This window comes from Oryctolagus cuniculus, chromosome 12, assembly GCF_051225735.1.
Source record: "Oryctolagus cuniculus isolate XC-2025 breed Fujian yellow rabbit chromosome 12, ASM5122573v1, whole genome shotgun sequence".
Lineage (NCBI taxonomy): Eukaryota > Metazoa > Chordata > Mammalia > Lagomorpha > Leporidae > Oryctolagus > Oryctolagus cuniculus.
Window position 1 is genome coordinate 39,149,555 of NC_142878.1, and position 24,502 is coordinate 39,174,056.

The window sequence follows — 24,502 nt, forward strand, 5'->3', positions numbered from 1 at the left end:
TCTCACCTCTACGAAGCTTCTTGCCAGGACCTCTAGCGAAGCTTCCCTGGGACCGCACACATGAGACAGGTCTCCAGATGGCCGGAAGAGGGCGCTGCGGAGCGCCTCGGTCTGCAACTGCCAGACGTGGAGCCGCGCAGAGCCAGGGGGATTGCAGCCTCCGCCAGGTCCCAGAAAACCCGATGGGCCACGGAGATCCTCGGAGCGGGCCTGGGGTAGAAGCCGGGGCCACCTGAAGCTTGCTAGGAGTGAAGGAGAGGACAAGTGTGGAAGGTTGCAGAGGCGGGAAGGGGCGCAGGAGGGAATCCCAGCGCTGCTGGCGACTGCACAGAGAACGCTAGGGCGCAAGCTGTTGCGGCTGCGGTTTGGTGGGGGATGCAGGGCACAGAGAGCTGCGGGTTTCGGTCGTCTACACTGAATGAGCCTGCGCAGGTCCTGGGGCACAAGCAGCCTTCCGAAACCAGTCCTTTGGGTCCGTGGAAGGGCGGCGGGCGCCCCGGCGCCCCTGCCGGTGTCCCCGCCCCTTAGGCTAGAGGCTCCCGCCCACACTTTTGCCGCCTACAGGCAGTCAACCTAAACAGTACTGGAGAACGAGGGGGAAAACCGAGCCCCAAGTTCTCCGTCCTGTTGGGGCCCGACGCAGCGGCGCTGGCCCCGCTGAGTCTGCGGGAGGCCTCCCGTCCGCGTTGGCCACCTCCTGCCGATCCCTCTCCTCTCTGCTTTGTGAATGGCTCTCCACCTTAGCTCCTACCCCTCAGGTCTCTCCCCACCAGGGGGCGCACCTGGAGCTGGTGGCGCGGGTGTGGTCCCTAAATACAACTCGAGGGCTTGAGCTGCGTGGCATGGAAATAGGTAGGTTTCGAGATGGCAGATGTGGTCCTCCCCGAGGGCCTGGCCTTCGTGGACGCCCCCTGACCGCCATCCCGACCCCAGAGCACGCCAGCGCTCGACAGGAAGGCGCAGGAACCATGCCTCCAAGTCCCGGGGCCGCTTCGCGTACCCCATCCCCACTGCCCGGAGGCCACGCCTTGGGAAAAAGGCATCCCCCAAAAGGACCATCAAGGATCCCACTGAGGAGAGAGGGCGCCTGCGAACGCCGCGCGGCTGCACACCTCGCGGGTACTCCCTGGGAGCTTCCGGTTCTGGCGCCTGGGAAAGCAGCCCGGAGAGGGCCCCGTGAGACCCCATCAAGGAGAGGCGGCAGCCGCTGGATCTCAGAGTTGGGGAGCAGCGCCCCCCAACGCCCGGCTGCGTCCCTGCCTTCTGCCCCGGGGTAGGTGGCCTCGAGGGCGCTCGCAGGCCTGCTAGCCCAGCCCGGGAGCCTGCACCTGACGGCGGGAGTGTGGACACAGCCTCTAGAGAATATTTGAGCAAGGAGACCGCTGAGACTAGGTACACTGGGGCCCTGCATCTCTGGGCAGCTTTTCCCTCCAACTCCTCCTCCGCCCTGGGACTCTTGCCAAGGCCATTCCTGCCCTGCCTCCCCCTCCCACCCCGCTTCTATAACCCCCAAAAAGCAGAGCGTAAAGAACTCCTCTTTGCCAGACATAGTTTACAAACTCGGACATCAGGTTTCCTCCTGCGTTACCCGAATCCCCAGCTCAACAAATCCGGGAGGGTACGTACACAGGGTAGGTTCCAACCATTGCTGCAGCCCCAGGCACAGGTGCTAAGAGACTTCCTTAAGATTTCTCCAGGCACGCAGGGATAGATCAAGGGGAATCTCGCCCTCAAAGAGGGAAGCCTGAACACATTAGTTTTGTTGCAGGGTGTGGCGAGAGCCAGGAAAGCAAAGCTGCACAACCAGAAAACCCGCAAAGCCAGGCCTCGCACCCTGACTTCATGTGTACTTCCCACAACCCCGGAGCGTGGGAGCACCGGGAAATGGTGCCGAAATTCTTTACGACCCATCTCGTTGAAATTCCGCAGTAACACCTGTCATACAGTAACGACGTCATACCTGGGTGCTTTTTGTGATTCATTTGAGAGTCCTGTGTGCGTGGAGCCACATCTAGACGGTCTATAGCTGGATCTGCCCGCCAAGCACCGTGCCTGGCACGGAGCCGTTGCTCAATCAGTATTTGCCCAAAGAAACTAGAATTCCAGTAAATCCTGGAGCCGAGTCAGTGCCCGCGGAGGTGTGAGGGGCCACGCAGGACGTCAGGAAAAGCAGGCCGGGGACACGAGGGACAGCGGGACAGGTGTTGCGCCCACGTGCCACGCGGTCGAATCACAGACCCCGAATCAGCCGTCTGTGTGCGACCTCTGTTCTCCCCAAGTGACCCAGGGCGAAGGGCAGGAGGAGAAGCATTGCCCTTCTTCTGCGGGTATGAGCGGAGGCTGATGACAGTTCGGCGCCCCCAGGGCGCGTCCTGGCCCGGAGCCGCAGCCAGCGAAACTCAGTGGTTGGGATGGCCGAGGCCGTGTGCGACCGCACCAGGGACAGCTCCACAGCGGGCCAGCGCTGTGTCCCGCCCGCTGGCTCCGCACAGTGCCCACCCCACCCTGGAGCCAGTTAGCCGAGGGATGCGGAAGACAGGGCTCCCCGTGGACTGAGCCACGCATAAAGCCCTGGCTTAAGCGGAGTCTGCCCTATTTAAGATGAGAACCGAGGCAGCCGAAGGAAAAATCTCTCTTGGGTCAGAGGCAGGTGTCGGGGCCACAGGTGAGGCCCCCGAGGCCGTGGCTTGGACACACCAGGAGATACACACGTGTGCCTTGTGGCCTCCAGGCGCCTTCGCGTTGGGCTTATTCTTAGCAAGGCAGCGCGCCTGGGAAGAACGCGGAGCGGTGGCTGCACTCGAAGGGACAGTGGTGGGGCTGGCGCGGGGCCTGGGCCGCAGGGAGCCGCAAAGGCCCAGGCGAGGTCCAGACAAGAGAGAGCCGTTGCTGGTGCGCGCCTGCCCGCGGGGACTCAAGCACAGACCCTGTTGCGCCAAGAGGTCGAAGCGGTGGCAGGGAGGGCCCCACCCGCGTGGAGCGCGGGCGCCCGCTCAGCGCCCCCACTCGCCGCCTGCTCCGTGGTGCCAAGTGCCGGCCTGCGGTCTCGTCGAAAGCTGCGGCCTGGGTTGTTCACGCACTCCCGGGAATGTCCGAGCTGCTAGCCACGTGCGCTCAGAGCCTGCTGCGGAACGAAAGCCCGCCCGAGGCGGCACGACTCCGGGGAGGCCGTGGAGGGTTCATCCACCTCTGCCCTTCCCTCCAGTCCTGAACCCTAAAGTGGGGGAGGGGAAACGTCACGACAGCTACCTGAACCGATTTCACATCTTTGATGTGCCTGATCTCTTTCACACACACACACACACACACACACACACACACACACACTCCTTGAGAAGATTTTCCATTCCTAACGGCCTTGAGACTAGGAGAGATGTACGACGTCCCACAGTCGGTGCGTCTTACATTTACCAACAAGCATGAAATAATGGAAAGAGAGAGGCTTGGAAACCCACTCTGCCTTCGCAGTAAGACCCCTCCGGGGGCCACAGACCCGCCCAGGGCTCCCCTGCAGATCGGGTCTGCAACTCAGTTTTGCCTGCTCTCTGTCGTCCGCTGGCGTCTCCTCCCCTCCTTGTTTCCAGGGCTTATAAAAGACACCACAGAGACCGAAGCGCGGTGGATAGGGTCTGAGTCCTTCCTAAAGGCGCCCCCCCCCAGGGAAGCCCCTGGAAAGGGGGGAGGGCAGGAGCCAAGCTTCGCTCCTGGTTTTCGAAGGAGCAGCAGTAGCAGCAACAAGCGCGTCCCCACGCGCAAGGTGCACTGTCTCCCGCTCCAAGGCCACCGCCGCTGGGACCTCCAGGCAGTGCAGGCCCAGGCGACCCAGGGACTCCCGAACTTTCTGTGTCTCCCCCTAAGGGAGGTGGCAGGTGAGGAAAGAGAATGTTAACATAGAAGTTAGCTTCGTATTGAGGAAGGACAGAGCACTCTGATAAGCAAACTTTCCCTACTGTAAATGCTTTTAATAATAATAATTTAAAAAAGAGCCTGACCTGCTGAATTAAAAGGTTCAAAACTGCCTGTTCTTCATCAGCGGTTCAGGAAAGTGTGTGTGTGTTGGAGGTGGGGGTGGGGTTGGCGGAGAACCGTGAAAACAAAACAAAAAAACCGAATTCGAGAAGCCTGCTTGACCGACCGCGGAAGGGTCTTGGAGGCACCTGCTGGGCCGAGGAGCGCTCCGCCCCTCAGCCCCCGGCGCGGGGAGGAGGCTCCGACAGCCAAAGGAAAGCAAAACAAAAACAAACAACAAAAACGGTTGCAATCCAAGGGGGACAAGTCGGCATGGGTCTCACAATCTGCAGCACGCAGGGCTCCGTCCGGTAGTCCACTCGGCTGTAGGCTCCGGCCTGGCCGGAATAACCCAGCTGCCGCCCACGGGCCCGCCGGGGAGTGCAGCCCACAGCTCCCCCTCGCCAGGCGCCCAAGGACCCTCAAGGCGCGGGGCTCACACTTGAAGCCTGGGAACGCGCAGACAGGAAACCCACTTCCTCCTAAGCAGTTTCTTGCTCGCTGGATGAGAGGCGCCCAATTGAAGCAGAATGATCCTCATCTACTAATATCCAGCGTGGTCACAAAGCGACTGGCCATTTACGCCGCCACTTTAAACAAAGATATTTGGTTATTCCCGGGGAAGCAAGTGCACTTTTGCATGGCTGAGCTCCGGGCGGAGGCGAGCCTCAGCCCAGCCTGCAGCCCGCGGGGCTGCCTGCGCCTGGGTACCGGCCCCCTCCCGGCCCCGCGGGTCCCGCCTTGGGGCAGGCTCTGCTACATCCCAGCTATAGACGGGCGGGCTCTCTCGCCATCCCCGGCCCGAGCCCTCCCAGAAGCAGAGGAGGGGGAAACAGCGTGGCCGTGGGCTCCGGTGGTGCCGGGGCTGCGATGGCCTGGGCAAGCCTACTCCGGCCCCAGAACCCCGCGTGTCAGGGCTATGGGCAAGGGCCAGGGACGCCAGGTTTGTTTGCGGTGGGGCAACCCCAGTGAGGGACCCCAGTGGGCCCCGCGCCGGAGGCCAGCGTCGCGCCTGCTCGGCGGGGGGTGGGTGTGGGGTGCGGTGGGGAGGGGGTCCTGGTGGGGGGAGGCGGGGAGGGCTGGCCCGCCGAGAAGACCCCGGGCTGGGGGTGGGGTGGCGCGGGGATCCGGACAGCCTCCCGGAGGCAGTCGATCCCCTACTCAACGCCCCCTCCGCCCGGCGCGATTCTCTCGGGCAAGGGGGGTAGGGGGGAAGGGGGCGGGGAGCAGAGGTGTCCCTCTGACGGCGGCAGAGGAGGCAGACAGACTGACAGACACGTAGACCAACAGTGCGGCCCCAGGGTTCGTCCCCAGACTCGCTCGCTCATTCGGTGGCGACCGGGGCTCGGCGCAGCGAAGCCCGATGTGGTCCCGAGGCAGTGGGAAGGCGCGGGGCTGGGAGGCCGCGGCGGGAGGGAGGAGCAGCCCCGGCAGGCTCAGGTGAAACCCCGCACCCCGTCCCTCGGCCCCCTCCTCCCCGAGATCCGTCCCCGCCCGGGGAACCCCGACCGAATCGTAAAGCGGTTCCACTTTGTAACTCCGCGAGTTGGTTGCAAAGCAGCAGTCACCTTCCTTCCTCCCCGCCGTCCCTCCTCCTCGACTACTCCCCACCCCACCCCACCCCACCCCCTGCCCTCCCTGCTCTCGGCTCCCTCCTCCTTCCCCACCCCCTCCTCCCCGCGCGGCGCCGGCACCCCACAAAATATGGGGGTGGGGGTGTCCAGGGGAGGGGGAAGGCAACGCTTTGGGTCTCGTCTCAGCCTCTCTCTCCTCTCTCCTCTCTCTCTCTCTCTCTCTGTCTCCCCTCTCTCTCCCTGAGACCTAAAAATCCTGACAAGTGAAACTTAAAGGTGTTTACCTTGTCATCAGCATGTAAGCTAATTATCTCGGGCAAGATGTAGGCTTCTATTGTCTTGTCGCTTTAGCGCTTACGCCCCGCCTCTGGTGGCTGCCTAAAACCTGGCGCCGGGCTAAAACAAACGCGAGGCAGCCCCCGAGCCTCCACTCAAGCCAATTAAGGCGGACTCGGGCCACTCCGTTACGTGTACATCCAACAAGATCGGCGTTAAGGTAACACCAGAATATTTGGCAAAGGGAGGAAAAAAAAAAGTAGCGAGGCTTCGCCTTCCCCCTCTCCCTTTTTTTTCCTCCTCTTCCTTCCTCCTCCAGCCGCCGCCGAATCATGTCGATGAGTCCAAAGCACACGACTCCGTTCTCAGTGTCTGACATCTTGAGTCCCCTGGAGGAAAGCTACAAGAAAGTGGGCATGGAGGGCGGCGGCCTCGGGGCTCCGCTGGCGGCGTACAGGCAAGGCCAGGCGGCACCGCCGGCCGCGGCCATGCAGCAGCACGCCGTGGGGCACCACGGCGCCGTCACCGCCGCCTACCACATGACGGCGGCGGGGGTGCCCCAGCTCTCGCATTCCGCCGTGGGGGGCTACTGCAACGGCAACCTGGGCAACATGAGCGAGCTGCCGCCGTACCAGGACACCATGCGGAACAGCGCCTCCGGCCCCGGATGGTACGGCGCCAACCCAGACCCGCGCTTCCCCGCCAGTAAGTGAGGCCGCCCCAGTGCGGGGCCGCGGGCTAAGCACAGGAGGCGCCGCACCGGCCGGCTAGGCGCTGGCCAGCAGGGCGTGCGGCCGGGCAGCGGCGCCAGGGAGTTGGGTGCGGGAGCTGGGGGTGGGGTGGGGGGGAGTGGGGGTCCTCCCCCTGTTAGGCTTGGGGTCCAGGTAGAGGGCACTTGGTTAGCGCTGGGGTTCGGGGGGACAGGTGCTGGCACCCGGGCATCTCCGGTTCTTGGCCAACCGGCTTAGCTCTGCCCCTCGCGGAAGCCCTGGGAGAGCCCAGGGAGGCGACCTCCGAGCCGAGGGAGCGGGAGCGAGCAGAGCGCCGAGGGGCTAGGCCTGGCTGGGAAGGGAGGCCGTCCCGCTGGGACGCACTCAGGAGCCCGGCCGTCGGGGTCTGGGCAGGTGGGAGGGTGACCGGCTCCGGAGGGGGCCCTAAATGGGCCGAGCAAGTGCACTCTTTGGGGCCTCCTAGAGAAAGCCAAGAGGCAAAGCGTCTGGGAACTCGAGCTTTACAAAGTGAATACCCCTCTTCTAACCGCCCAAAGTCTACGGTCAGACCCCAGCTCCCGACCGGAGCTCAGGTCACCGCCTGCGGCCGGCGAACCCTGTCCGGTGCCTCGGACTGGCACTGGGCGCGAGGGAAGCAGGAGCTGCCTCTCCCCTCGCTGCGCCTTTTTGGGTCCAAAGAGCGTACTCAGACTGAGAGGGTAGCCAGGAGCTCGCCAGGAAGCTCTTCGACGGCTCGGCCCGGGGCAGGTGCCTAAGAGTCCCCGTGGATGGGCCTCTTGGGCCGGGCGCCGGGCGGCCTGGATGAAGAGAAAGCCGTCGGGGGCGGGCCGGGCAGGCCAAGGCGCGCTGAAGGCGGTGGTGGCCTGGCCCGGCCCGGCCCGGGCCCCGGCCCTGGCCCTGGCCCCGGCCCCGGCCCCGGCCCCGGCCGACGCTGTGCGTTTGTCGCTTACAGTCTCCCGCTTCATGGGCCCGGCGAGCGGCATGAACATGAGCGGCATGGGAGGCCTGGGCTCGCTGGGGGACGTGAGCAAGAACATGGCCCCGCTGCCAAGCGCGCCGCGCCGGAAGCGCCGGGTGCTCTTCTCCCAGGCACAGGTGTACGAGCTGGAGCGACGCTTCAAGCAGCAGAAGTACCTGTCGGCGCCGGAGCGCGAGCACCTTGCCAGCATGATCCACCTGACGCCCACGCAGGTCAAGATCTGGTTCCAGAATCACCGCTACAAGATGAAGCGCCAGGCCAAGGACAAGGCGGCGCAGCAGCAACTACAGCAGGACAGCGGCGGCGGCGGCGGCGGAGGCGGCGCCGCGTGTCCCCAGCAGCAGCAGCAGGCTCAGCAACAGTCGCCGCGCCGTGTGGCAGTGCCGGTCCTGGTGAAAGACGGCAAACCTTGCCAGGCAGGCGCCCCCGCGCCGGGCGCCGCCAGCCTCCAAGGCCACGCGCAGCAGCAGGCGCAGCAGCAGGCGCAGGCCGCGCAAGCGGCAGCCGCGGCGATTTCGGTGGGCAGCGGGGGCGCCGGCTTGGGCGCACACCCGGGCCACCAGCCCGGCAGCGCGGGCCAGTCTCCGGACCTGGCGCACCACGCCGCCAGTCCCGCGGCACTGCAGGGCCAGGTCTCCAGCCTTTCCCACCTGAACTCCTCGGGTTCGGACTACAGCACCATGTCCTGCTCCACCTTGCTATACGGTCGGACCTGGTGAAAGTTCGCCGGGCCGGCCCCAGCCCAGCGCGCCGCCTCACCGCTTCCCTCGCCCGCCACACGGACCACCGTTCTCTCGCTGCTCCACGCGCTTCGACTTAAGAACCTATCCCCGTTTAGACCAAGGAGCGGGGGAGGAGACCACAAAGGCCAAACTGCTGGACGTCTGTTTTTTTTTTTTTTAATTTGTGAGTTTTTTTTTTTTTTTTAAAGAAAATAAAAACAACCAAGCAAATCCAATTCCTTAAGGAGTCTGAACAGCTTGGGGTGGGTTGGGGTCTTTACGGTGATGCCAATGGGTTTCCCACGCTGGGGAGGGATGCAGATTGGAGAGGACTCTAGGTTGACATGGCCCTGGACTCTATAAGGAAGGAAAACTTCACTCTGGGTACACTCTGCCAGCCATGTGGACTCGCTTGTAAATACCAGGATTCTTTTTCCGAAGGGAGGACGGGAGTGGGGAGAGGAAAGACTCTTGGACATAACCCACTTGTCAAAGACACAAAGGAAGTGCCACCTCCCCCAACGCCCTGGCTGGTCTAGGTTCAGCCAGGACCGCCTCTGCAAGCGAAAACTGTTTTATGTTTGATGTGAACTTGTAGCTGTAAAATGCTGTCAAAAGTTGGACTAAATGCCTAGTTTTTAGTAATCTGTACATTTTGTTGTAAAAAGAAAGAAAGAAAGAAACCCAGTCCGGGTCCCCAGCCCCTCCCATTTTTTATGGACATTGACAAATCTGTGGATATTATTTGGCAGTTTGGTATTTGCGGCGTCGGTCTTTTTCTGTTGTAACTTATGTAGATATTTGGCTTAAAATATAGTTCCTAAGAAGCTTCTAATAAATTATACAAATTAAAAAGATTCTTTTTCTGATTAAAAATCCTCCTTTTTGTTTGGTTTTGATTTGGCTTTCAATGGCTGTTGTGGGGCTGGGAAGGGCACATCGTTAGCCTGAACCTGCTGTGGAGGCCGGACGCACAGCCCTGTGGCCCGTGAGAAGAGGGAGTTTTGTTCTGCCTCGGAATTGAGTGTAATCTAATCTTGAGCAGTCCTGGGACTCCCAACTGCTTCCACCAGGAGGGAGATGAGCGGGGAAGAGAGACCAGAGGACTTGTTTTCAGAACCTGGCTTCCGATGCTTAGAGACCTCGGAACTGTCCCCTCTGATCTTCAGCCAGCCCTGACACCCGCTTTCAGTAACTCAGGATGAACCTTCATGCTTAGGAAAGGCACTGCCCTTGCAGATTGGAACATCAAGCCTTTCTTTCCAGTCTACGACAGAGCCCCTCCAGAGGCCGAATTCGGTGGGAGGCTGCTTTTGAAAGTGGTGACGGGGGATCCAGGGTTTTATTTCTGCTTGAAAGCAGGGATCCCAGCTCAGGGGTCAGCAGTAGCCACACACCCCACCCCACCCCCAGCCTTGCTTCTAGTGGCTGCTCTGGCCCCCGGCAAGCAAGGGACCAGGTAACCAGCAGGAGGACACCAGTGCAGGACTTGGAGAACTGAGGTTTCATTCAGTTGCGTGGGTGTCCATCTCTGGGCTCCGAAATCTTCCCAGCAATGAAGCTGCCCTTTTTCCAACTCTCACCTTCTTGTCCCCCCAACCCCAGCCAAAAGATCATTTTGACTCCTTTCTTCCAATCTAATTGCCTTGTCTGTTCGCACTCAGATGGATGTGTGTAGGACCACTAGGGATGTGATAGAGGCATGGGTGTCAGAGATGACTGTGGCCAGAGAAAACACTTCGTCTGTGGATGGGCTGCTGCCCCCTCTGTCATCCCTGAGGAACCCACCTAGGAAGGGCAGTGGCAGATGCGTCTTCCAGCCCTTTCCTCAAGACCTGCCACCTGCTTGATTGTGGGGGACTAGTTCATGTCAGGCATGCACGACGCACTTCTTGCCTAGATTTTCAACTTTTCCCTTCTTCTCCCCCGCCCCCAACTTTGTCTCTTTTTAGTTCATTCCAGTCTCCATCTCTCTCCCAACCCTGGAAGTTTGTAAGGAAAACAGATGGCTTGCACCCAACAGTTCTCTCTGATGACTTGGTGGTGGTGGTGGTGGTGGGGCTCAGGATTGCGGGCCAGGGAGGGTGGGCTTTGCCTCTCAGAGACCAGACCTGGGTGGGGAGGTGGGGTTTCTAACCTGCAGAAAGGAGGTAGCAGGAGGCACTGCTTGGTTGGCACTAGTGAGATTGCTAGTTGGCGGGGGGGGGGGGGGGGGGGATCTCAAATAACCCCGAACAGGCTTCAAATTTTGGGAAACAAGAAACCGGAACGTTTGGACACTTGCGCTGGCATGGACAGGGAGTGTGAGTGGCCAAGGCGCACAGCTCAGGCCAGGGCTGGACAGGGGAGGTGGGTGCTGCAGCTGCTGTTTGCCTCTGAGGTCCGGTTTCCACGCGGTGGGCGATGGGCGCTCTGCTCAAGCCGCCCACTGCCCAGCACAAGTACGGGCAGGGGCAAGGCGGGCAGTGCCCAGCTGAGGTCCCTGTGGCCGCCCCCCACCCGCGCCTCCAGAGGCTGTCGGACCCGCCTGGGCCTTATCACCTTTATACTAATGGAGCTGCTTCTCCCCGCCGGTTAGTTTGAAGTCTGTTTACTTGTCTCGGGGAAAGGTGAATTCAGCTGGGGTCTGCGACTGGACACGAGACACAAGGGCCTCGGTGACTCCTCGCTGCCCTCAGTCAGGCAGGAAACCCCGGCTCCCGCTCCTGGCCGCGGGGCGCAGGAAGCGGTCCCGGGACGCAGGCTACCACGTTTCCTAGGCGAGCGAGGCGCGCGCCGAGCTCAGCGCAGGAGGGTTCTGCAGCCTGGGGACCCTCCACTGGTCCGCCCCCAGAAGGCCGACGGTGGTCGTCCTCACCCGGAACCCCCGCCCCGCCCCTCCAGCCTCTGGGGGCCCAGGTGGGTTCTGGGCTCCCCCGCGGGAAAGTGGGCGTTCTGGGGCTGCCCCTGGCGCTCAGGCGCCTGCAGGAGCGGAAGCTTCCCCGCGTGTGGGGGCGGAACAGATGGCCCAGACAGCCCCGCGCAACCTTGTCCCCACTGAAGGACCCCACGAATCCCCACGCCCCGACGGCTGTGGAGAGTGGGGGGAGACTTTGCCGACAGCATCCCCCCACCCGTGCTGGCTGCTCTCCCCCACCCCCACCCCGCCATGTAAACACGAGGACTTTCTCGAGAGCTTTGGAGAGCCGCTCTAGTGGCTTCGGGGCCTGAAACCCCAGGCTTGGCTTGTTTGATGTTTAGCATCCCAAAGCGGTTCCCCACCCCCGCCCCAGCCTGGGAAGCTGGAGCCGCGGGCCGGGAAGGAGGCAAGCTGGGGTCCTCCGGGCCAGGAGGCAGGTGGGGGCAGCGAGAGGACTTCAGCTGCACGGGAGAGGGGTTGGCCGGGGCAGCAGCAGCTTAGGGCCCGCGAGTGAAATCCGAGCCAGGCCGGGGCCGACTGGGCGAGACGCGCTCTGGGTACCGCTCCTGCAGGCGAGGGCGGCCCGGCGCGCTCGGGTCGGGAGCGCCTCCCGGCAGGAGGCAGCCCTTCCGCTCAGCGCTTCAGGTTTGGCCTTTCCGAGGGAATGAGTTGCCCGGGAACCTCACTGGGGCTCTTGAATCCTCCTGGGTCAGGGCTGGGGAGCTCTGTTGACCCCGTCTGGGCCTGGCATCGCAGCCTTGGATTTGGAGAGCCCGGGGAAGAATTCTCCGACTTGGAGCGCGCTTGCCGCGTCTGGGCGTCGGCGAGGGGGCTACCTCGAGGCGCGAGCTCACAGAAGGTAGCGCAAGTCTCTTCCCAGGCGATCGGAGATAAGAGGAAATGAGAGCGGGGTTTTCTGACTTCCAACTCATTAGGGACCAGGTAAGGTCAATGCTTTCTCTATTATGTCTTTATCTTAAAAGCGGGTCAATTTAAGATAAGGGAAAAAAAATCCAGGATCTGTGTGAACCGTGCTGATAAAGACTGACCCCTTTCCTGAACTAAAAGCAAGCCGGGCAGACATTCATTTTCTATAAACAAGAGAGCTGTGAGGAGTTGCCTTGAATTCTGATCGCAAGTCTCCAGGCTGGAGACGCCGCTCCCCCTCCCTGCCTCCATCACCACCACCCCCAATTACTAGAGCGAAGAAGCCGACTCAGCAGGCGATTTTATTTGTGAACTAGGAAATCCGATGGGACGCACGAATGTGGGAAGACAGTATGCTTAGGCATGGCTTGCTAGCTTGTTTGCTTCAAACATCGTGTTCCCTTCGAAGGGAAGGAAAGTGAAAGACGGGGTATGGTAAGAAGGGATGAGGCTGACCGAGTCCCTGCCTCCGCCGCATCCCCCTTAGGAGAGCTGGGCACTGCATTTCTCTGGCCCTCCCTGGCTCCCTGGCTGCTGTGCCTCTGCAGTTGGGTTCCTGAGGCTTCAGGCCACCCTCTGCGGGGGGCCCCCCTTTGGAACCTTTCCTCAACTTGGGGCGCAGAAAGTTTTCTGGTGCTCCCTTGGCCAGTGACTTCTGGAAGGAATGTCCTAGCTTGAGTCACTCTCCCTGGCAAATTTGTCCGCCCAAGTGCCTGGAGGAATTGGATGCGAATGGGAGTAAAGTGTGCATTTGATGGAAGGGGAGGACCGGGGTCTGCGTGCAGCCTCAGCACCACCTCGTGTAGTGCTTCCTGAACTTTCTTTGGTGAGTCTCAAAGGAATGGGGGAAGAGCAGGCTCACCAACTTGGCAGCGCACTTTCTGCATCGTCTAGCCATAGCTGAAGTGGCCAGCTGTATTTCTCCCTGTTAGTGACCTAATACTCAACTCACAGGGCATCCAGGTATCATCCGGGGCTTCTCTCCCTCCCATTTGATTACATTTCCCATTTGATCTCTGCTCCCTAAACGGTGATCACTTTTGTTCTTACGAGTAGTTGCAAATTTTCTGGAAGGGCTGAGATTCAACTCTGTTTTCCTATTTTTATTTGCAGGCCAGTGCAGAATAAATTGAACACTCTTAGTGCTTTGCCTGAAATGTAAATAAAACACAAACGTCAATATTGCATGCAATAGGTCTTCTTAAAGAGAATTCTTTTTTCTCCATCACTGTGTTCACATTTGATTCTCTCCATTCTGCATGTATGTCAGTATGAACTCTTTCATCCGGGCATCCGTATATATCTGCATTTATGTATAAAAGTATATCCAAAGTATTTATCTTATACACTTATATATCTCTTACCTATCTTATAAGGCATTCATAAAGAACCGTCTTTATGTAGAATTCTCTTAGAAAGGGATTTTATGGAAACTGCTTGAAGTAGAATACGTTCCTTACTCCAGTGTGACCAAGATGTCACATGAAATTGAGTTTCTCTTTTAAAAAAATCAAATAAACAGAAACTTTTAGTTTTCCCAACTTTGAATTGGATTGTTTATTGTCATGTGAAACTGTGGAACTAATTGTGTTTTGGGGAATATTAAAATTTGTTCTCAAAGAAATTGAACCTGGTGCTTAAGACACAGCCATGGGTGAGCTTTTTCTCTCAATCTAGAACAGAAATTGTTGTCCCTTGCTGAACTTATATTATTCACTGATGGGCGTCAGTAGGAGCCTGCAAAGATAACAGAAGAGCATATGCAAATGTTTTTGTTCCTCCTGTGTAGCAAATGCCCTATCTCGGCCTTCACATGCTAGTGGAAGTAAGAAGACAAGTCTGAGTTGTCTGACTAGAAAAAAGAAACTTTTCCTGCTGTCCCCCTCCCATTTCACACACTGCGAGGGAGCCTGTCTTGATGGCTGGGTCCACGTTGTCTGCAACAGCAGGATGTGGGCAGAATGTCCAACATTGCATTTCTAGGGCTTTGGGTGACTGTTGAGACTTTCGTTTCTACAAAATCAGAGATGTCAGGCTGTGGAGAGGGTGTTTGGACACCCTTCCCCTGTCGCTATGTCCTGGAGCTGTTTGTGGAAAATCACCCAGAAAGGGGGGGGGGGCTCCGCTTTGCCTTGCTTTCTCACCCCCCCCCCCCCCAAGTGTTGCTGCTCCTCGAAGGTGTCCGAAGCTCTAGGAAAACAAGGGTTTCCTTGACTGGCTGTGCTGATTTACCTGATCACCCTGGCACAGACACCGCAGAGTGTGTGCGCGCAGATGTGAACTTGGGAATTACCGTAATGACATGAAGAGGACTGTGTTGGTTCCTTTGAGCAGGCTGCTCGCTCTGACCTAACCCCAGAGATCTGGCCCGTGTTTAAGGAACTGGCTGTGTCTGTGGGTAAAGCAAGCCCCTCCCAGGAAAGTGCCTGTAGACGGCTTCTGTGCACCAGGTCTCTAAGCAGACTTGGAGCGACAGGCTTTTTCCAGAGAAGAAGTCGCAGAGGCTTAGACTTCTCTCCAGGCCTGGCCACTCCACAGTGCCTGGAGATCTGCAAGGCCTGGCTGGGGACTAAGGGGATAGGGGGTTGGGTGGCGACCCGAGTTTCTTCTTCTAACTCGCCTGGAGAAAGTCTTGCAACTCGTGCCCCACAGGTGGGCACAGAGCTCAGTGCAGACAGAAGTTTCTGGCAATTCCTCACTGCCCACCAACTTGCAGCCTCAACCAAACTGTTTATTACCACTCCCTGGCAGCAGGATTGTTTAGGCTGAGGTCTAGGTGCAGGAAATCTTAAACTTGCTGCATTGTATCAACTTGCACAACAGGTGCAACTCAGAATCCTCTCTGCACATCTGTAGTCCATGGGCTCCTTACTGAAACCAAATGAGAGAACCTTTGGGAAATATTTAACAACAACAAAACAGTTGACCAACCCACCCAAAGCCATAATCTAACACTAGATGAGAGAAAAGCCTTTGAGATGTTAGCACACAAGCTAGACGTCAACCTTCATATATAAACCGTGTCCTAACAATCACAAGGCAAAATCAGCTGTTGAAAATTATCCAACTGGCTAAATACTTCCGATGCTATCTGTTATGCATGAAAGCTGGAGATTTGCTTAAATGTGGTTCTGTTCTTGGGAAAGAGAGATGGGACAAGGAAGAAGGAAGGGAAGGGGAGAGGAACAGCCGGACCAGGTGAAAAGTTGTGGGGGTTCTTCCAGCGGTTGAGACAGCGGAGAGCTACTGGTTATAGTCGGGTCCTGGTGTTGGGGTGGGGTGCTGCTCAGGGCGTGATGTGGGCAGAGAGGGCCTGGGAGACGGCTGAGAGGCAGTGTGTGCACCACGTCTGAGCTTTAGGCCAGGAACACAATGGCATGTAATTATCTGGCTGAAACATGCTCACATGGCAAAAAGTTGCAAAAAAAGATCGACCTCCGGGAGCAGAGAGGGAGCTGTTTGCAGAGGTCTGCAGCCATCATCCTTTTTTCAATACATTTTAAACAAGAGGATCTAGCGAGTGATTCTGATTCAATACACATAATCAGTTTGCAAGTCTTATTTCCATTTGAAAACAGGGCCATTTGCAATCATAAGAGCCGGACACGCTGAAAGATACCGAGCGCATTCCGAGCAGATGATGGGTGACAGAAGCTGTGGCAAGCACTAAATATTTTCCTCCAGCCTCAGACCCTGTGCATCAGGCTGCACTCCCGATGTATTTTAAATAGAATTTTCCTGCTGAATATATCACTTAATTGCTTAGAAAATGGAGATTCCATGGACTCAGGGGGCAAGAACCTGCGGGAAAGGTGACACGAGAAACCGTGTTGTTTCTCCTTGGTCTTGGTTAACAGTCATTTATTTAATGGAGAGTACACTGGGTCAAGATTTGATGAAAAATTCCGATTTGTTTTTAAAGGAACGGCCTCCCGACGGTGTGAGACCCAGGGCTAGCCGGCCCCCCGCCATCCCCACCTCCTACCCCCGGGCCGGAGCCTCGACCCCGAGACCGGCTGCGGCACGGATCCGCAGGGAGGCCGCGGGGCTGGGAAGCGGAGCCTCGACGGAGGTCCAGTCAACGACTCCGCGGCCGCACCGCCAGACCTCCAAATTGTTTGCCAGGGGTCTCACAAGTGTGGGCACTTGAAATCTCCAACTATTTTATGGTCTCTCGTCCTGGAAACTTTGGGTTTCCAGGAGCGGGAGAAGCAGCCGTCCGCCGCCTCCCACTCCTGGCCGCTGCCTCCCCTCGGCGCCCCCTCCCACTCACCCTCTGCCTTCCGCTCCAACCCCTGCTCAAGGCCTCACCCCGCCCACCCGCAGCCTCGCTCTCGCCCGGCTCAGCCTCGCGCCCCGCCCCAGCCGCTGACTCTCATCCGGTTCCCGCGCTGGGAACCACCTCGGGGCGCGCCGCCTGCCGCCCGCGGCCCAGCCCCTCCTGCAGCCCGCGCAACCCAGGCGGCTGTGCGAGGAGCGGAAGCTTCCCCGGAATTTTGACCTCAGAATCGATAGGCAGATGCTAGTCTACTGGGTCGCGACGATGATGCGAGGATTGTAAGAGAAGGCTCGGAAAGCACACTTTTTCTGGGCACAAATAAAATCCAAGCCAGCCGGCCAGCTGTTGTTTCCCTGATGAGTTCTCTCAAGGAAAAGAAAGCTTCCGCCTCTGCCCAGATACCAGCCTCTAACGAACTTTCTAGTAGCCCGGAACTCCTAATTATAGCGTGTGCCTAATGATGATTCCATTTTTATTTCAAATGAGGATAATTTATTAACCTCAAGTCTCTGCTTCCTAGGCAGGCGTTGGGTTTGTAGAAGACATTGCAAAAGCATTTACGCCCCCGGGAAGATCTCAGAACCGAGAGATGAGGGAGGGGCCGTGGAATTCTGTACGGCTCTTCGCCCTGCATGCCGAATTTCCTGTAAAAACTATCCTGAAAACCTCAGGACTCCTAACAGGTGCCACGCGGCTGGGTCCAGAGGCGCCCCTTCTTTCAAAATATTTTTTCCTCTATAAAGAACCCATTCTTCAGAATGGAGGAGTGAGGGTGGAGGTAGAGGCACTCATTCATCCACAGCAAGCTCCCTAGCCAGAACTAAGACTGTGGCAGGAAGTGAGAGGGGCGCAGGGGGGGGGGGCAGGAGGTCCCAGTCTGTTAGGGAAAGGCGCTGTGGTGCGTGAGGACAGAACCCCAGACTAGGATTGGCTGCCGGACAGAGCGTGGTCACAGGAGTGAGGGGCAGCTGAGAACCAGAGCAGGCTCCTAGGGCAGCAAGTTGCAGTCACCGGACAGCCCCCAGAGAGCAGGGGACCACAGGACTAGTCCTAGAAGCGCCTGACCTGTGTTGCATCCTCCACACCCCTCTGACCCTGGAATGCTAGCTCTTGGTGTTTAGGCACAATCCCAGCCAGGGAGCAGCAAGCAAGCTCAGCCCAGCTTTCCTGAGTCCTCTCCCTGCACACACACACACACACACACACACACCCAGCCCTGGAAGACCCAAAGATCACCTGCCCGACCTTATCCTTGTATTGAAAGCTTGACTGTGGCCTTATTATCTACTTTCCATGTGCTTCCTCGTTGTCCCTCTGTTTTCCATTTCTTCAATTTAACGCCCGTTTTACTTGCTGTCTTGTCCAATTCCAATCTTAAAGCTGCAGTCTTAACTTTGTAGGCCATTCGGTTATCTTCCTACCAGTACTAAAAGGAAATACATATATAAAGCAGACAGGCTAAGAGGCAAAAAGCTGGGTGCGTATGGGAGACCAGAGGATGGCCAAGGTCAGTCTTATCAGAGTACTAGCAAGAACACTGATGGAAGCGAAGCCGCGGCCGGGAGACACTGAATTCATGTCGGGTGGGAAGGAAGGAATCCAGGCCGGATCCCAAAGGTGCGCACCTGCCTGGGCGAGGAACCAGAAGGTGTGCGTGGGCGTCTGTCTCTGAGCTGAGGGGCAAATCCTGGCCAACTCTGCCTTCCGTCCAGCCAGGCCCTAGGAACGCGCCCGGTCCTCCAGAGCAAATTAAAGGGGGTCAGGAGCCGTAGTTTGTCCCCAAGCTCCAACAGGCTCCCGAGCCTGGACAGCTCCGGGCTCTACACTCCTGGCAAGGAACAAGTACGCGGGAGCCTGAGCACAGGGCGCCGCCACCGCGGGGAGGGAACAGTGATTCGTGGAAACGAAACTTTCTTTTCGCTCGCGTGCCCCGCCTCGCTGGAGCCTCCGGGTTTCCTCGACCCTGGCGGTCGGACAGCGCCCCCTTTGGTCCCTGCGAGCGCGGCCTCCGAGGAGACGCCGACCGCAGCGCGCTCCAGCTCCCTGGGTGCTCGGCCCCGCGCTTCCGCGGGCGCGCCGAGCCGTTCCCACCCGCCGCGCTCACCTTCTGGGGCCCGAGGGCCTCCCTGGATGGCCGGCGGGTCCCGAGAGAGCGAGCCCTTCCCCGCCCCGGGGCCGGGCCGCGAGGTCTGGCGCCCCCTCCCGCCGCCGGTGCTCCGGGTCTCCCGGGACTCTGGCCGGCCACGAGAGGGGAGCTCCCACCTCCACCCCGGCTCAGGCCTGCCTGGGGGCTTCCCGGAGGGGCTGAAGCCCCAGAGCCCTTCCTTTTCTAAGGGGTACCAGTTAGCTGCAGCCACAATCCTTTCTAATATCCCAGCGTGACCCTGCGAGAGTGAGGGCCTCCCTCGGCGCTGGAGGCGCTCCGAGAGGATGATGGGCGGATGATGGCCCGGGGGGCGCGTCTGATGGGGTTGCAGAGGGGGACTGCGGCCCAGCACCGGCTCTGTGGGGCAGGAGCGCGGCCGCCTGACCCGGCGGCCGATGGCTCCCTGGGCTGCGCGCCGGAGGCCGTGCGCACCCCGCGTCCCCGCCCTGCCGCGCCGCCGTCGGGGCTTTTCTAGCGAAGGACGCGGGACCAACCCGGCCCGGGCCCCTTCCCATCGCTGGAGCCGGCCACCCCGAGCCAAGAGGCCGCGCCCGCGTCCTTCTTCTGCGGCCAGCGCGCGCCTTCTTCACTTTCTCGGATAATCTCGGAGGCAGAGTTCCATCTTTGGGCCGAACTTATTTCATCTCTCCTAAATTAAAAAGTAAGAAAAAAGAAAAACCACCCCCTCCCACCAAAAAAACAAAAAACAAAAAACACGGAGTCTTGCAAAGTCGTCATATGCGAGTTTATTTTTTGCTGGCATTCAAATGAATGCGAAGCCACGGATCGAACCCCGGCCCTCATTTGGGGTTAGCTTCTCCCGATATTTCACACGGAAAACAAAACTGGGTCCCTCTTATTTGTACTTGTCCTTAACCTTTCCAGCAACTGCTGTAGATGCGGCTCTGTCCATTCTCTAATAGATTTTACCAGGGGCTGGTGACAGAGAACTGATTTCTTTTCTATTAGGGTTTAGTACATCTTTGTTGAAGCCCGGCAGAATGACCAGGGATTAGATTTGCATCTCTTAGACGCCCTGTGTGGTCTTTGTGCGAAGCTTGTAACTGTTAAAAATGACTTGTTAGGAAGCGTGTGGGCTCTCATCGCTCTCCTTTTGACAGAGCGATTGTGAAATTCAGATTGGCCCTGTAGGATTTAGCCCGCAGATTCCACCTGAACCCTAAGCAATTAGACCCTAATCTCACTGCAATCATATTTGAGTTAGCATCCGTTGCACTTTGTTTACTTCAATTAAAAGCAGTGGAATCATTTCTCCTCCCCACCCCCCTCCAAATTTTAAAGCGAAATCTCCAGGCATCCAACCTCAGGACTTGCTAGAAATGGTTCTGGTGGTGATGGGGAATTCTTTGCTTGTGTGGTGTCCTCCTGTTCCTCACGCCGTCCCCTCCCCCATTTCAATGACGCCCTTTCTTCCTCTGCTGCTGGCTAATGCCCAAAGCATCTTCGCAGGGGTTGAATTCGGGTTGCCGGGGATGGAACCGCGACGAGCTGACTCCCAGCTGCAAGGGGAGCCCACGTTCTGGGAGCCTCTCCGGCTCCGGGTCCCCAGGCTGGGGACGCCGGCGTGGGGGCACCCGCGCCCAGCTTCTCCGCCGCGCACCCGCGGCCTCGGCCCTGCGTGGGCCCAGGGTCGCGGGCGCCGCTCGCGTGTATGCGTGCCTGCGGCTCAGGGCGCGCTTCTGAGAGGCCCCTGGCTCCAGCCCCGGCGCAATGGCGACGGCGCGGGCGGCCTGCCCTCCGTGGGGAGCCGTCCTCCAAGATCCTCGGCCGCCTCAGCTGCTCCGGCTTAGCTCCCGCCCCGCGGCCGTGATGCACAGAGCCGGCGTCGGAGGTGGGCGGACAGTTGGGGTGCCCTTTGTCCGCTCTTTCTCTGTGCGCCAGGGAGGCGCTCCGGGCCTGGAGCGGCCGGAGCGGCCGGAGCCGGCCTCGCCCTGCTGCCCTGCGGAGGAATGTCGGTTCCCCTGGGCGAGGGGAGCTCAGCGCCCCAGCTCCGATGCAGCCCCCAGGGGTCACCAGCTGAGTAGTGTTTCTCGATCTGTGGCGAGTTTGTTGCGGGGTTTTATTTTTCTCGTCTGACTTTGTCAGTTTCGTTTACTCATTTAGGAGCGATGAAAACGATTTGGGGTTACTGTTTCTTCCTCTCTGATTCGTGACCCTTGCTTCTAGAAAGTCTGATTGCGGTTCCTTGGATTACTGCTTCACCTTTTGGGAACTAACGACCAGGCCAACAGAAGGTGAAAGCAAGAGGAATTTTCCTACCCGGCGGATGTCAGTGCGATGTAGGGGTATTTCTGAGGGGAGGGTGGCGAGAGGGACAGTATTTATTTATTTTTTTAGTACCCAACAAACTTTTGAAGATCAGGCGTTCTCGTGCTCGCTTATGTCAGGGAAGATACGTTTTCAAATTTGATCTCAACAGAGTGAAGAGAAAAGGCAGCCTACAAGCGTGCTCTGCGTTTGTCACTGCAAGGTTTTAGGGAAGGAGAAGGTACTTGCTTCTCAGGAAGCACCACAGATGTGGAGACCAGCACTGCTGCCGGTGTTTTCTGAGCCAGCCTCTGTTTTAAAATGGGCCACCTCTTTGCATAATTCTTACAGCTAGCTACTCTAGGTGCCGAATTTGTAAGGGTTCACGGGATTCGGTGTCTTGAGCCTGGATCTGGGGAGGGGGTGTTTGGACGCCTTTTGAGGCTACAGAGGTGGGGGAGCAGTGCAAGGATCTCCCTAAGATCTACAGAAGTCTCGATCTACTCATTGGAGATCCCTGCTGTAAACAAATTCTGTGCGGTTTAGGGCAGTTTTTCATTTGTGAACAGGAACTGTATCAAAATCCTAGTGTGACCATGACAATTGGGTAATCACACACAAGGCATCTTTGCTAATGGAGAGATTCTGTAAATATGTTTCTAGTGAATACACAGATAACAGTCACAGTGGAAGGGTCAGGTGCCACAAATCATAGATTGCTCTGCCAAGGATTGCCAGCCATCCGAGGCTTGGAAGGACATTAACTGCCTTTGCTTTCTCAGAATACTCTCTCAGTTCACGATTTCACTTACTTGACCCTACTTCTTTTATTAAAAAGCTGGCAGGCACAATCAAGGGCAAGCAGGTTGGCTACCTACCCTTCTGGCAGCTCTCCAATATTCCCATTTAGCTGCCAGGAGACATGGAGAGGAGTGAATCACTCGTGTAACGCTGCAGTAGCATCTAGAAGGTACCAGAAAAACTTCAGTGGCAGCAGCCAGGACCACCAATCCAGCTCTTTCTGAATCCTTCCTCTTATACTGTATGTGGGATAAATCACTAAGGAAATTCATCAATTCATTTCCTGGATGGTTAGGGCGGGGGGAGGAAGGAAAATTATTACAAGGGGCTTAGGTAGAGGCGCCCTGGAGTTTGCCTGGATAGTGAGTTGTAGGTGCTTAACTTGATAGTCCCAGCTTTGAAACGTGCCCCAAGGAGCAGCAGCGTCCTCATTATTCACTGGGAGCAAAATCAGGAAGAAAGTCCGTTATCAAATAGTGAGAGGGAACAGATGAAGAGCTTTTAATGAAATTTGGAGGAGTGTCACAGCCTCTCAGTAAACTTCTAGTTTTTAAAGTTAGATTGAATGGAGAAGTTATTGCTGAATCGATAACATTTAAGCACTCAAGTTTCAGAGAAATGTGAAACTGAAATTGTATAAAGGTAGTTTTCCCCACCTCAAATTGAAACAAGAAAGTATTTGGCATACAGAGGTATTGTTAAAATACATCTCAAAATCTCAAATACCAGCGTTCTTTTTTTTTTTTTTTTTTTTTTAAGCTTCGATTCTTGTGGATGTAAAGTCTAGAAGTGTAACCTAAAAGAATTCTAGGGGTGTTCTTGGAATTGCTGGATTCACACTGGTGGGGGTTTAGGCCTTTTCTCCATACCCTTCCACTGGAAGGAACTAAAACAAACTCTCATGACTGCGGTGAGTGTGGGCTTTCACTGGAAAATAGAGTGAAAGTAGCCAGCCTTTATTAATGAAGTCTTCTCCAGGAGTCTTGCACGTGTGAGAGGCCTGGTGGCATTTTTTGAATAGAGAGGAAAAGTACAATTTATTGGAGTATGAATGTTCAGGAAGGCTAGTAAGATGCATTTCTGGAGGAATATTTTCTAAGACTCCAAGAGATCTCTAGATGTGAGAGTAAAAAAAAACTAATTTTTCCCCAAAATTATATTATCACATTATTGTATTCTTAAAGAATGGATATGGACATTAGTTATCTATGTTACTAAAAGGGAAAAATATTTAAAAACCACATGACAGATTTGTGCCTTATAATTTCAACAGTACGGAATGGAGAGCAATCTTCCAAGTTCATCTGAGCAGGAATAAGAATGTCTAGAGAAGTGAATAAAGACTTGATTGTACAAATATGCCTAACCCTTCCCCGACTTTATTAGCTTGTAATGCAAATCATTACTTGCTTTTGCTACCAAGAGTCATTTTAATGGAATGGATTCATTTCAGACCCTTCAGACAACCAGCATCCATGTCTTTTTATCAGTTTATGAAGAATCCTCAAATGATCCACCCAAACTGGGGACACACAGATATATTTTTCTTGCTTATTAAATTATAAAGTTGAAATTTATACTGATGAACACTTTCCATCTTTGCTAACTCTTCCTGCCAGAGCTGTTTTTCTTTCAAGAGCACAGAGAGGAGGTGGATGGAAGGAGATTCCAAACTTGTGTGATTTGGTAGGCGTTCCCATTTCACATTCTGAAACTTCAGCGTATGGTAAACAACCTTATTCTATGCCCCCTCTCCCTACTGCCCTTGTATTTTTGCTGTTTGGGGCACCTTATATATATAGCACCTGGCATGTAATATTTGCTCAATAAATATTTTCTGAATGGATGTATTGTGGAACACTTTAATTATTTCCCTTGTTGTCATCCTTCCTAATGTGATAAATGTAAAGATGAGGGAGCATTATTAGCATAGGCAAAAAAACCGCTAAAGTCAATGGTTCAAAATGACAGAGAAATGAGCACATTTTTTGCTAGTTAGCAGGAGAGGAGTACCTTACATTTCCCTGCCTGTTAATTAAAATGAGTTAAGCAGGTAATGTTGCAAGTTTAAAACAAACAAAATCTCAGATGCAACACAAAATGAATTCTCAGAGTCAATATCTTGGAAAACCTTTAGAGTTAATCTCTTACAACATTCCAAGCTTAAGCTTCCTACAACACATCCACCACAATTCTGAAAGGCAGCCAGCATCTGAAGTGAGGACCTCAGGTCAAAATCCCATCATTCTTTAGGATGTAGAGGTGGAAACACACCCGAGTGGCCTCCTGAATACACCAGAAAGAAACTGTAAAGCTAGCGTTGACTGTTAGTGATGATGCTAGTGTGGCTGCTCTGTGGAAGGTGGCCCCATGACCACAAGGACTTTGTGGCTCAGGAGCAATGTCTGCTACCACTGTGCTCGTAGCCTCCATCCATCCATGAGCGCTCTTCCCTTCTGTGTAGGGACATAGCCTTGGGGCCCATTGGAGCCAAGGGCATGGGGTTGGGTATGGGGTGGTGGGATAGTCATAGGATTGGAAGTGTCCTTGGGGTTGGGATGCCCTGTGCCTTATATTAATTAGCTGGCATAGCTATTGGAGCATCTCTTCATTGATTTGAGGGCTGGCTCAAACTTATTTATATACTAAAGGAAGAATGAACTAGAAAGTTCTTTACTTTTTTTTTTTTTTTTTTTTTGAATGTGAATCCTTTAATCAGTGAATAGAGGGCTATCACTTCCAGTGGAAAGTTGTGCTTATCTACCAAGGGCAGCCCTGGCTTCAGCTGAGCAGCCTTCCTTAGAAGATATTTGAATATACGCAGTGTTTTCTATGGGAGGAGAAGACTAGAACAAGTCAAAGAGAACAGAACCCCAAATAAGCCAAGTCTTA

At 56.3% G+C, this 24,502-nt stretch overlaps 1 protein-coding gene and 1 long non-coding RNA gene across 8 annotated transcripts in view; both read left to right on the top strand.

The window, feature by feature from the left end:
- The first annotated feature begins 4,548 nt into the window (after window positions 1-4,548).
- Window positions 4,549-8,491, top strand: NKX2-1 (NK2 homeobox 1). Of its 4 annotated transcripts, XM_089309353.1 has the most exons (5): window positions 4,549-4,951; window positions 5,310-5,448; window positions 5,934-6,078; window positions 6,178-6,563; window positions 7,542-8,491. In XM_089309353.1, exons 1-5 carry the CDS (start codon window positions 4,649-4,651, stop codon window positions 8,285-8,287), a joined length of 1,719 nt encoding a protein of 572 aa, XP_089165479.1. In that variant the 5' UTR covers window positions 4,549-4,648; the 3' UTR covers window positions 8,288-8,491. The 4 variants fall into 4 exon arrangements, with proteins under 4 accessions (XP_089165479.1, XP_089165481.1, XP_089165480.1 ...); XM_089309355.1 differs by lacking the exon at window positions 5,934-6,078 and having other exon boundaries at window positions 4,740-4,951; XM_089309354.1 differs by lacking the exon at window positions 5,310-5,448 and having other exon boundaries at window positions 4,741-4,951.
- A 2,929-nt stretch (window positions 8,492-11,420) lies between these two features.
- LOC108178306 (uncharacterized) overlaps window positions 11,421-24,502 on the top strand; it is a 43,274-nt gene continuing 30,192 nt past the window's right edge. The window contains exon 1 of one of the 4 annotated variants that reach the window (XR_007910534.3): window positions 11,421-12,131. This is a non-coding gene — a long non-coding RNA (uncharacterized LOC108178306). The remainder of the gene's footprint in view (window positions 12,132-24,502) is intronic. The other 3 variants (XR_016217406.1, XR_016217402.1, XR_016217403.1) reach the window with 3 other exon arrangements.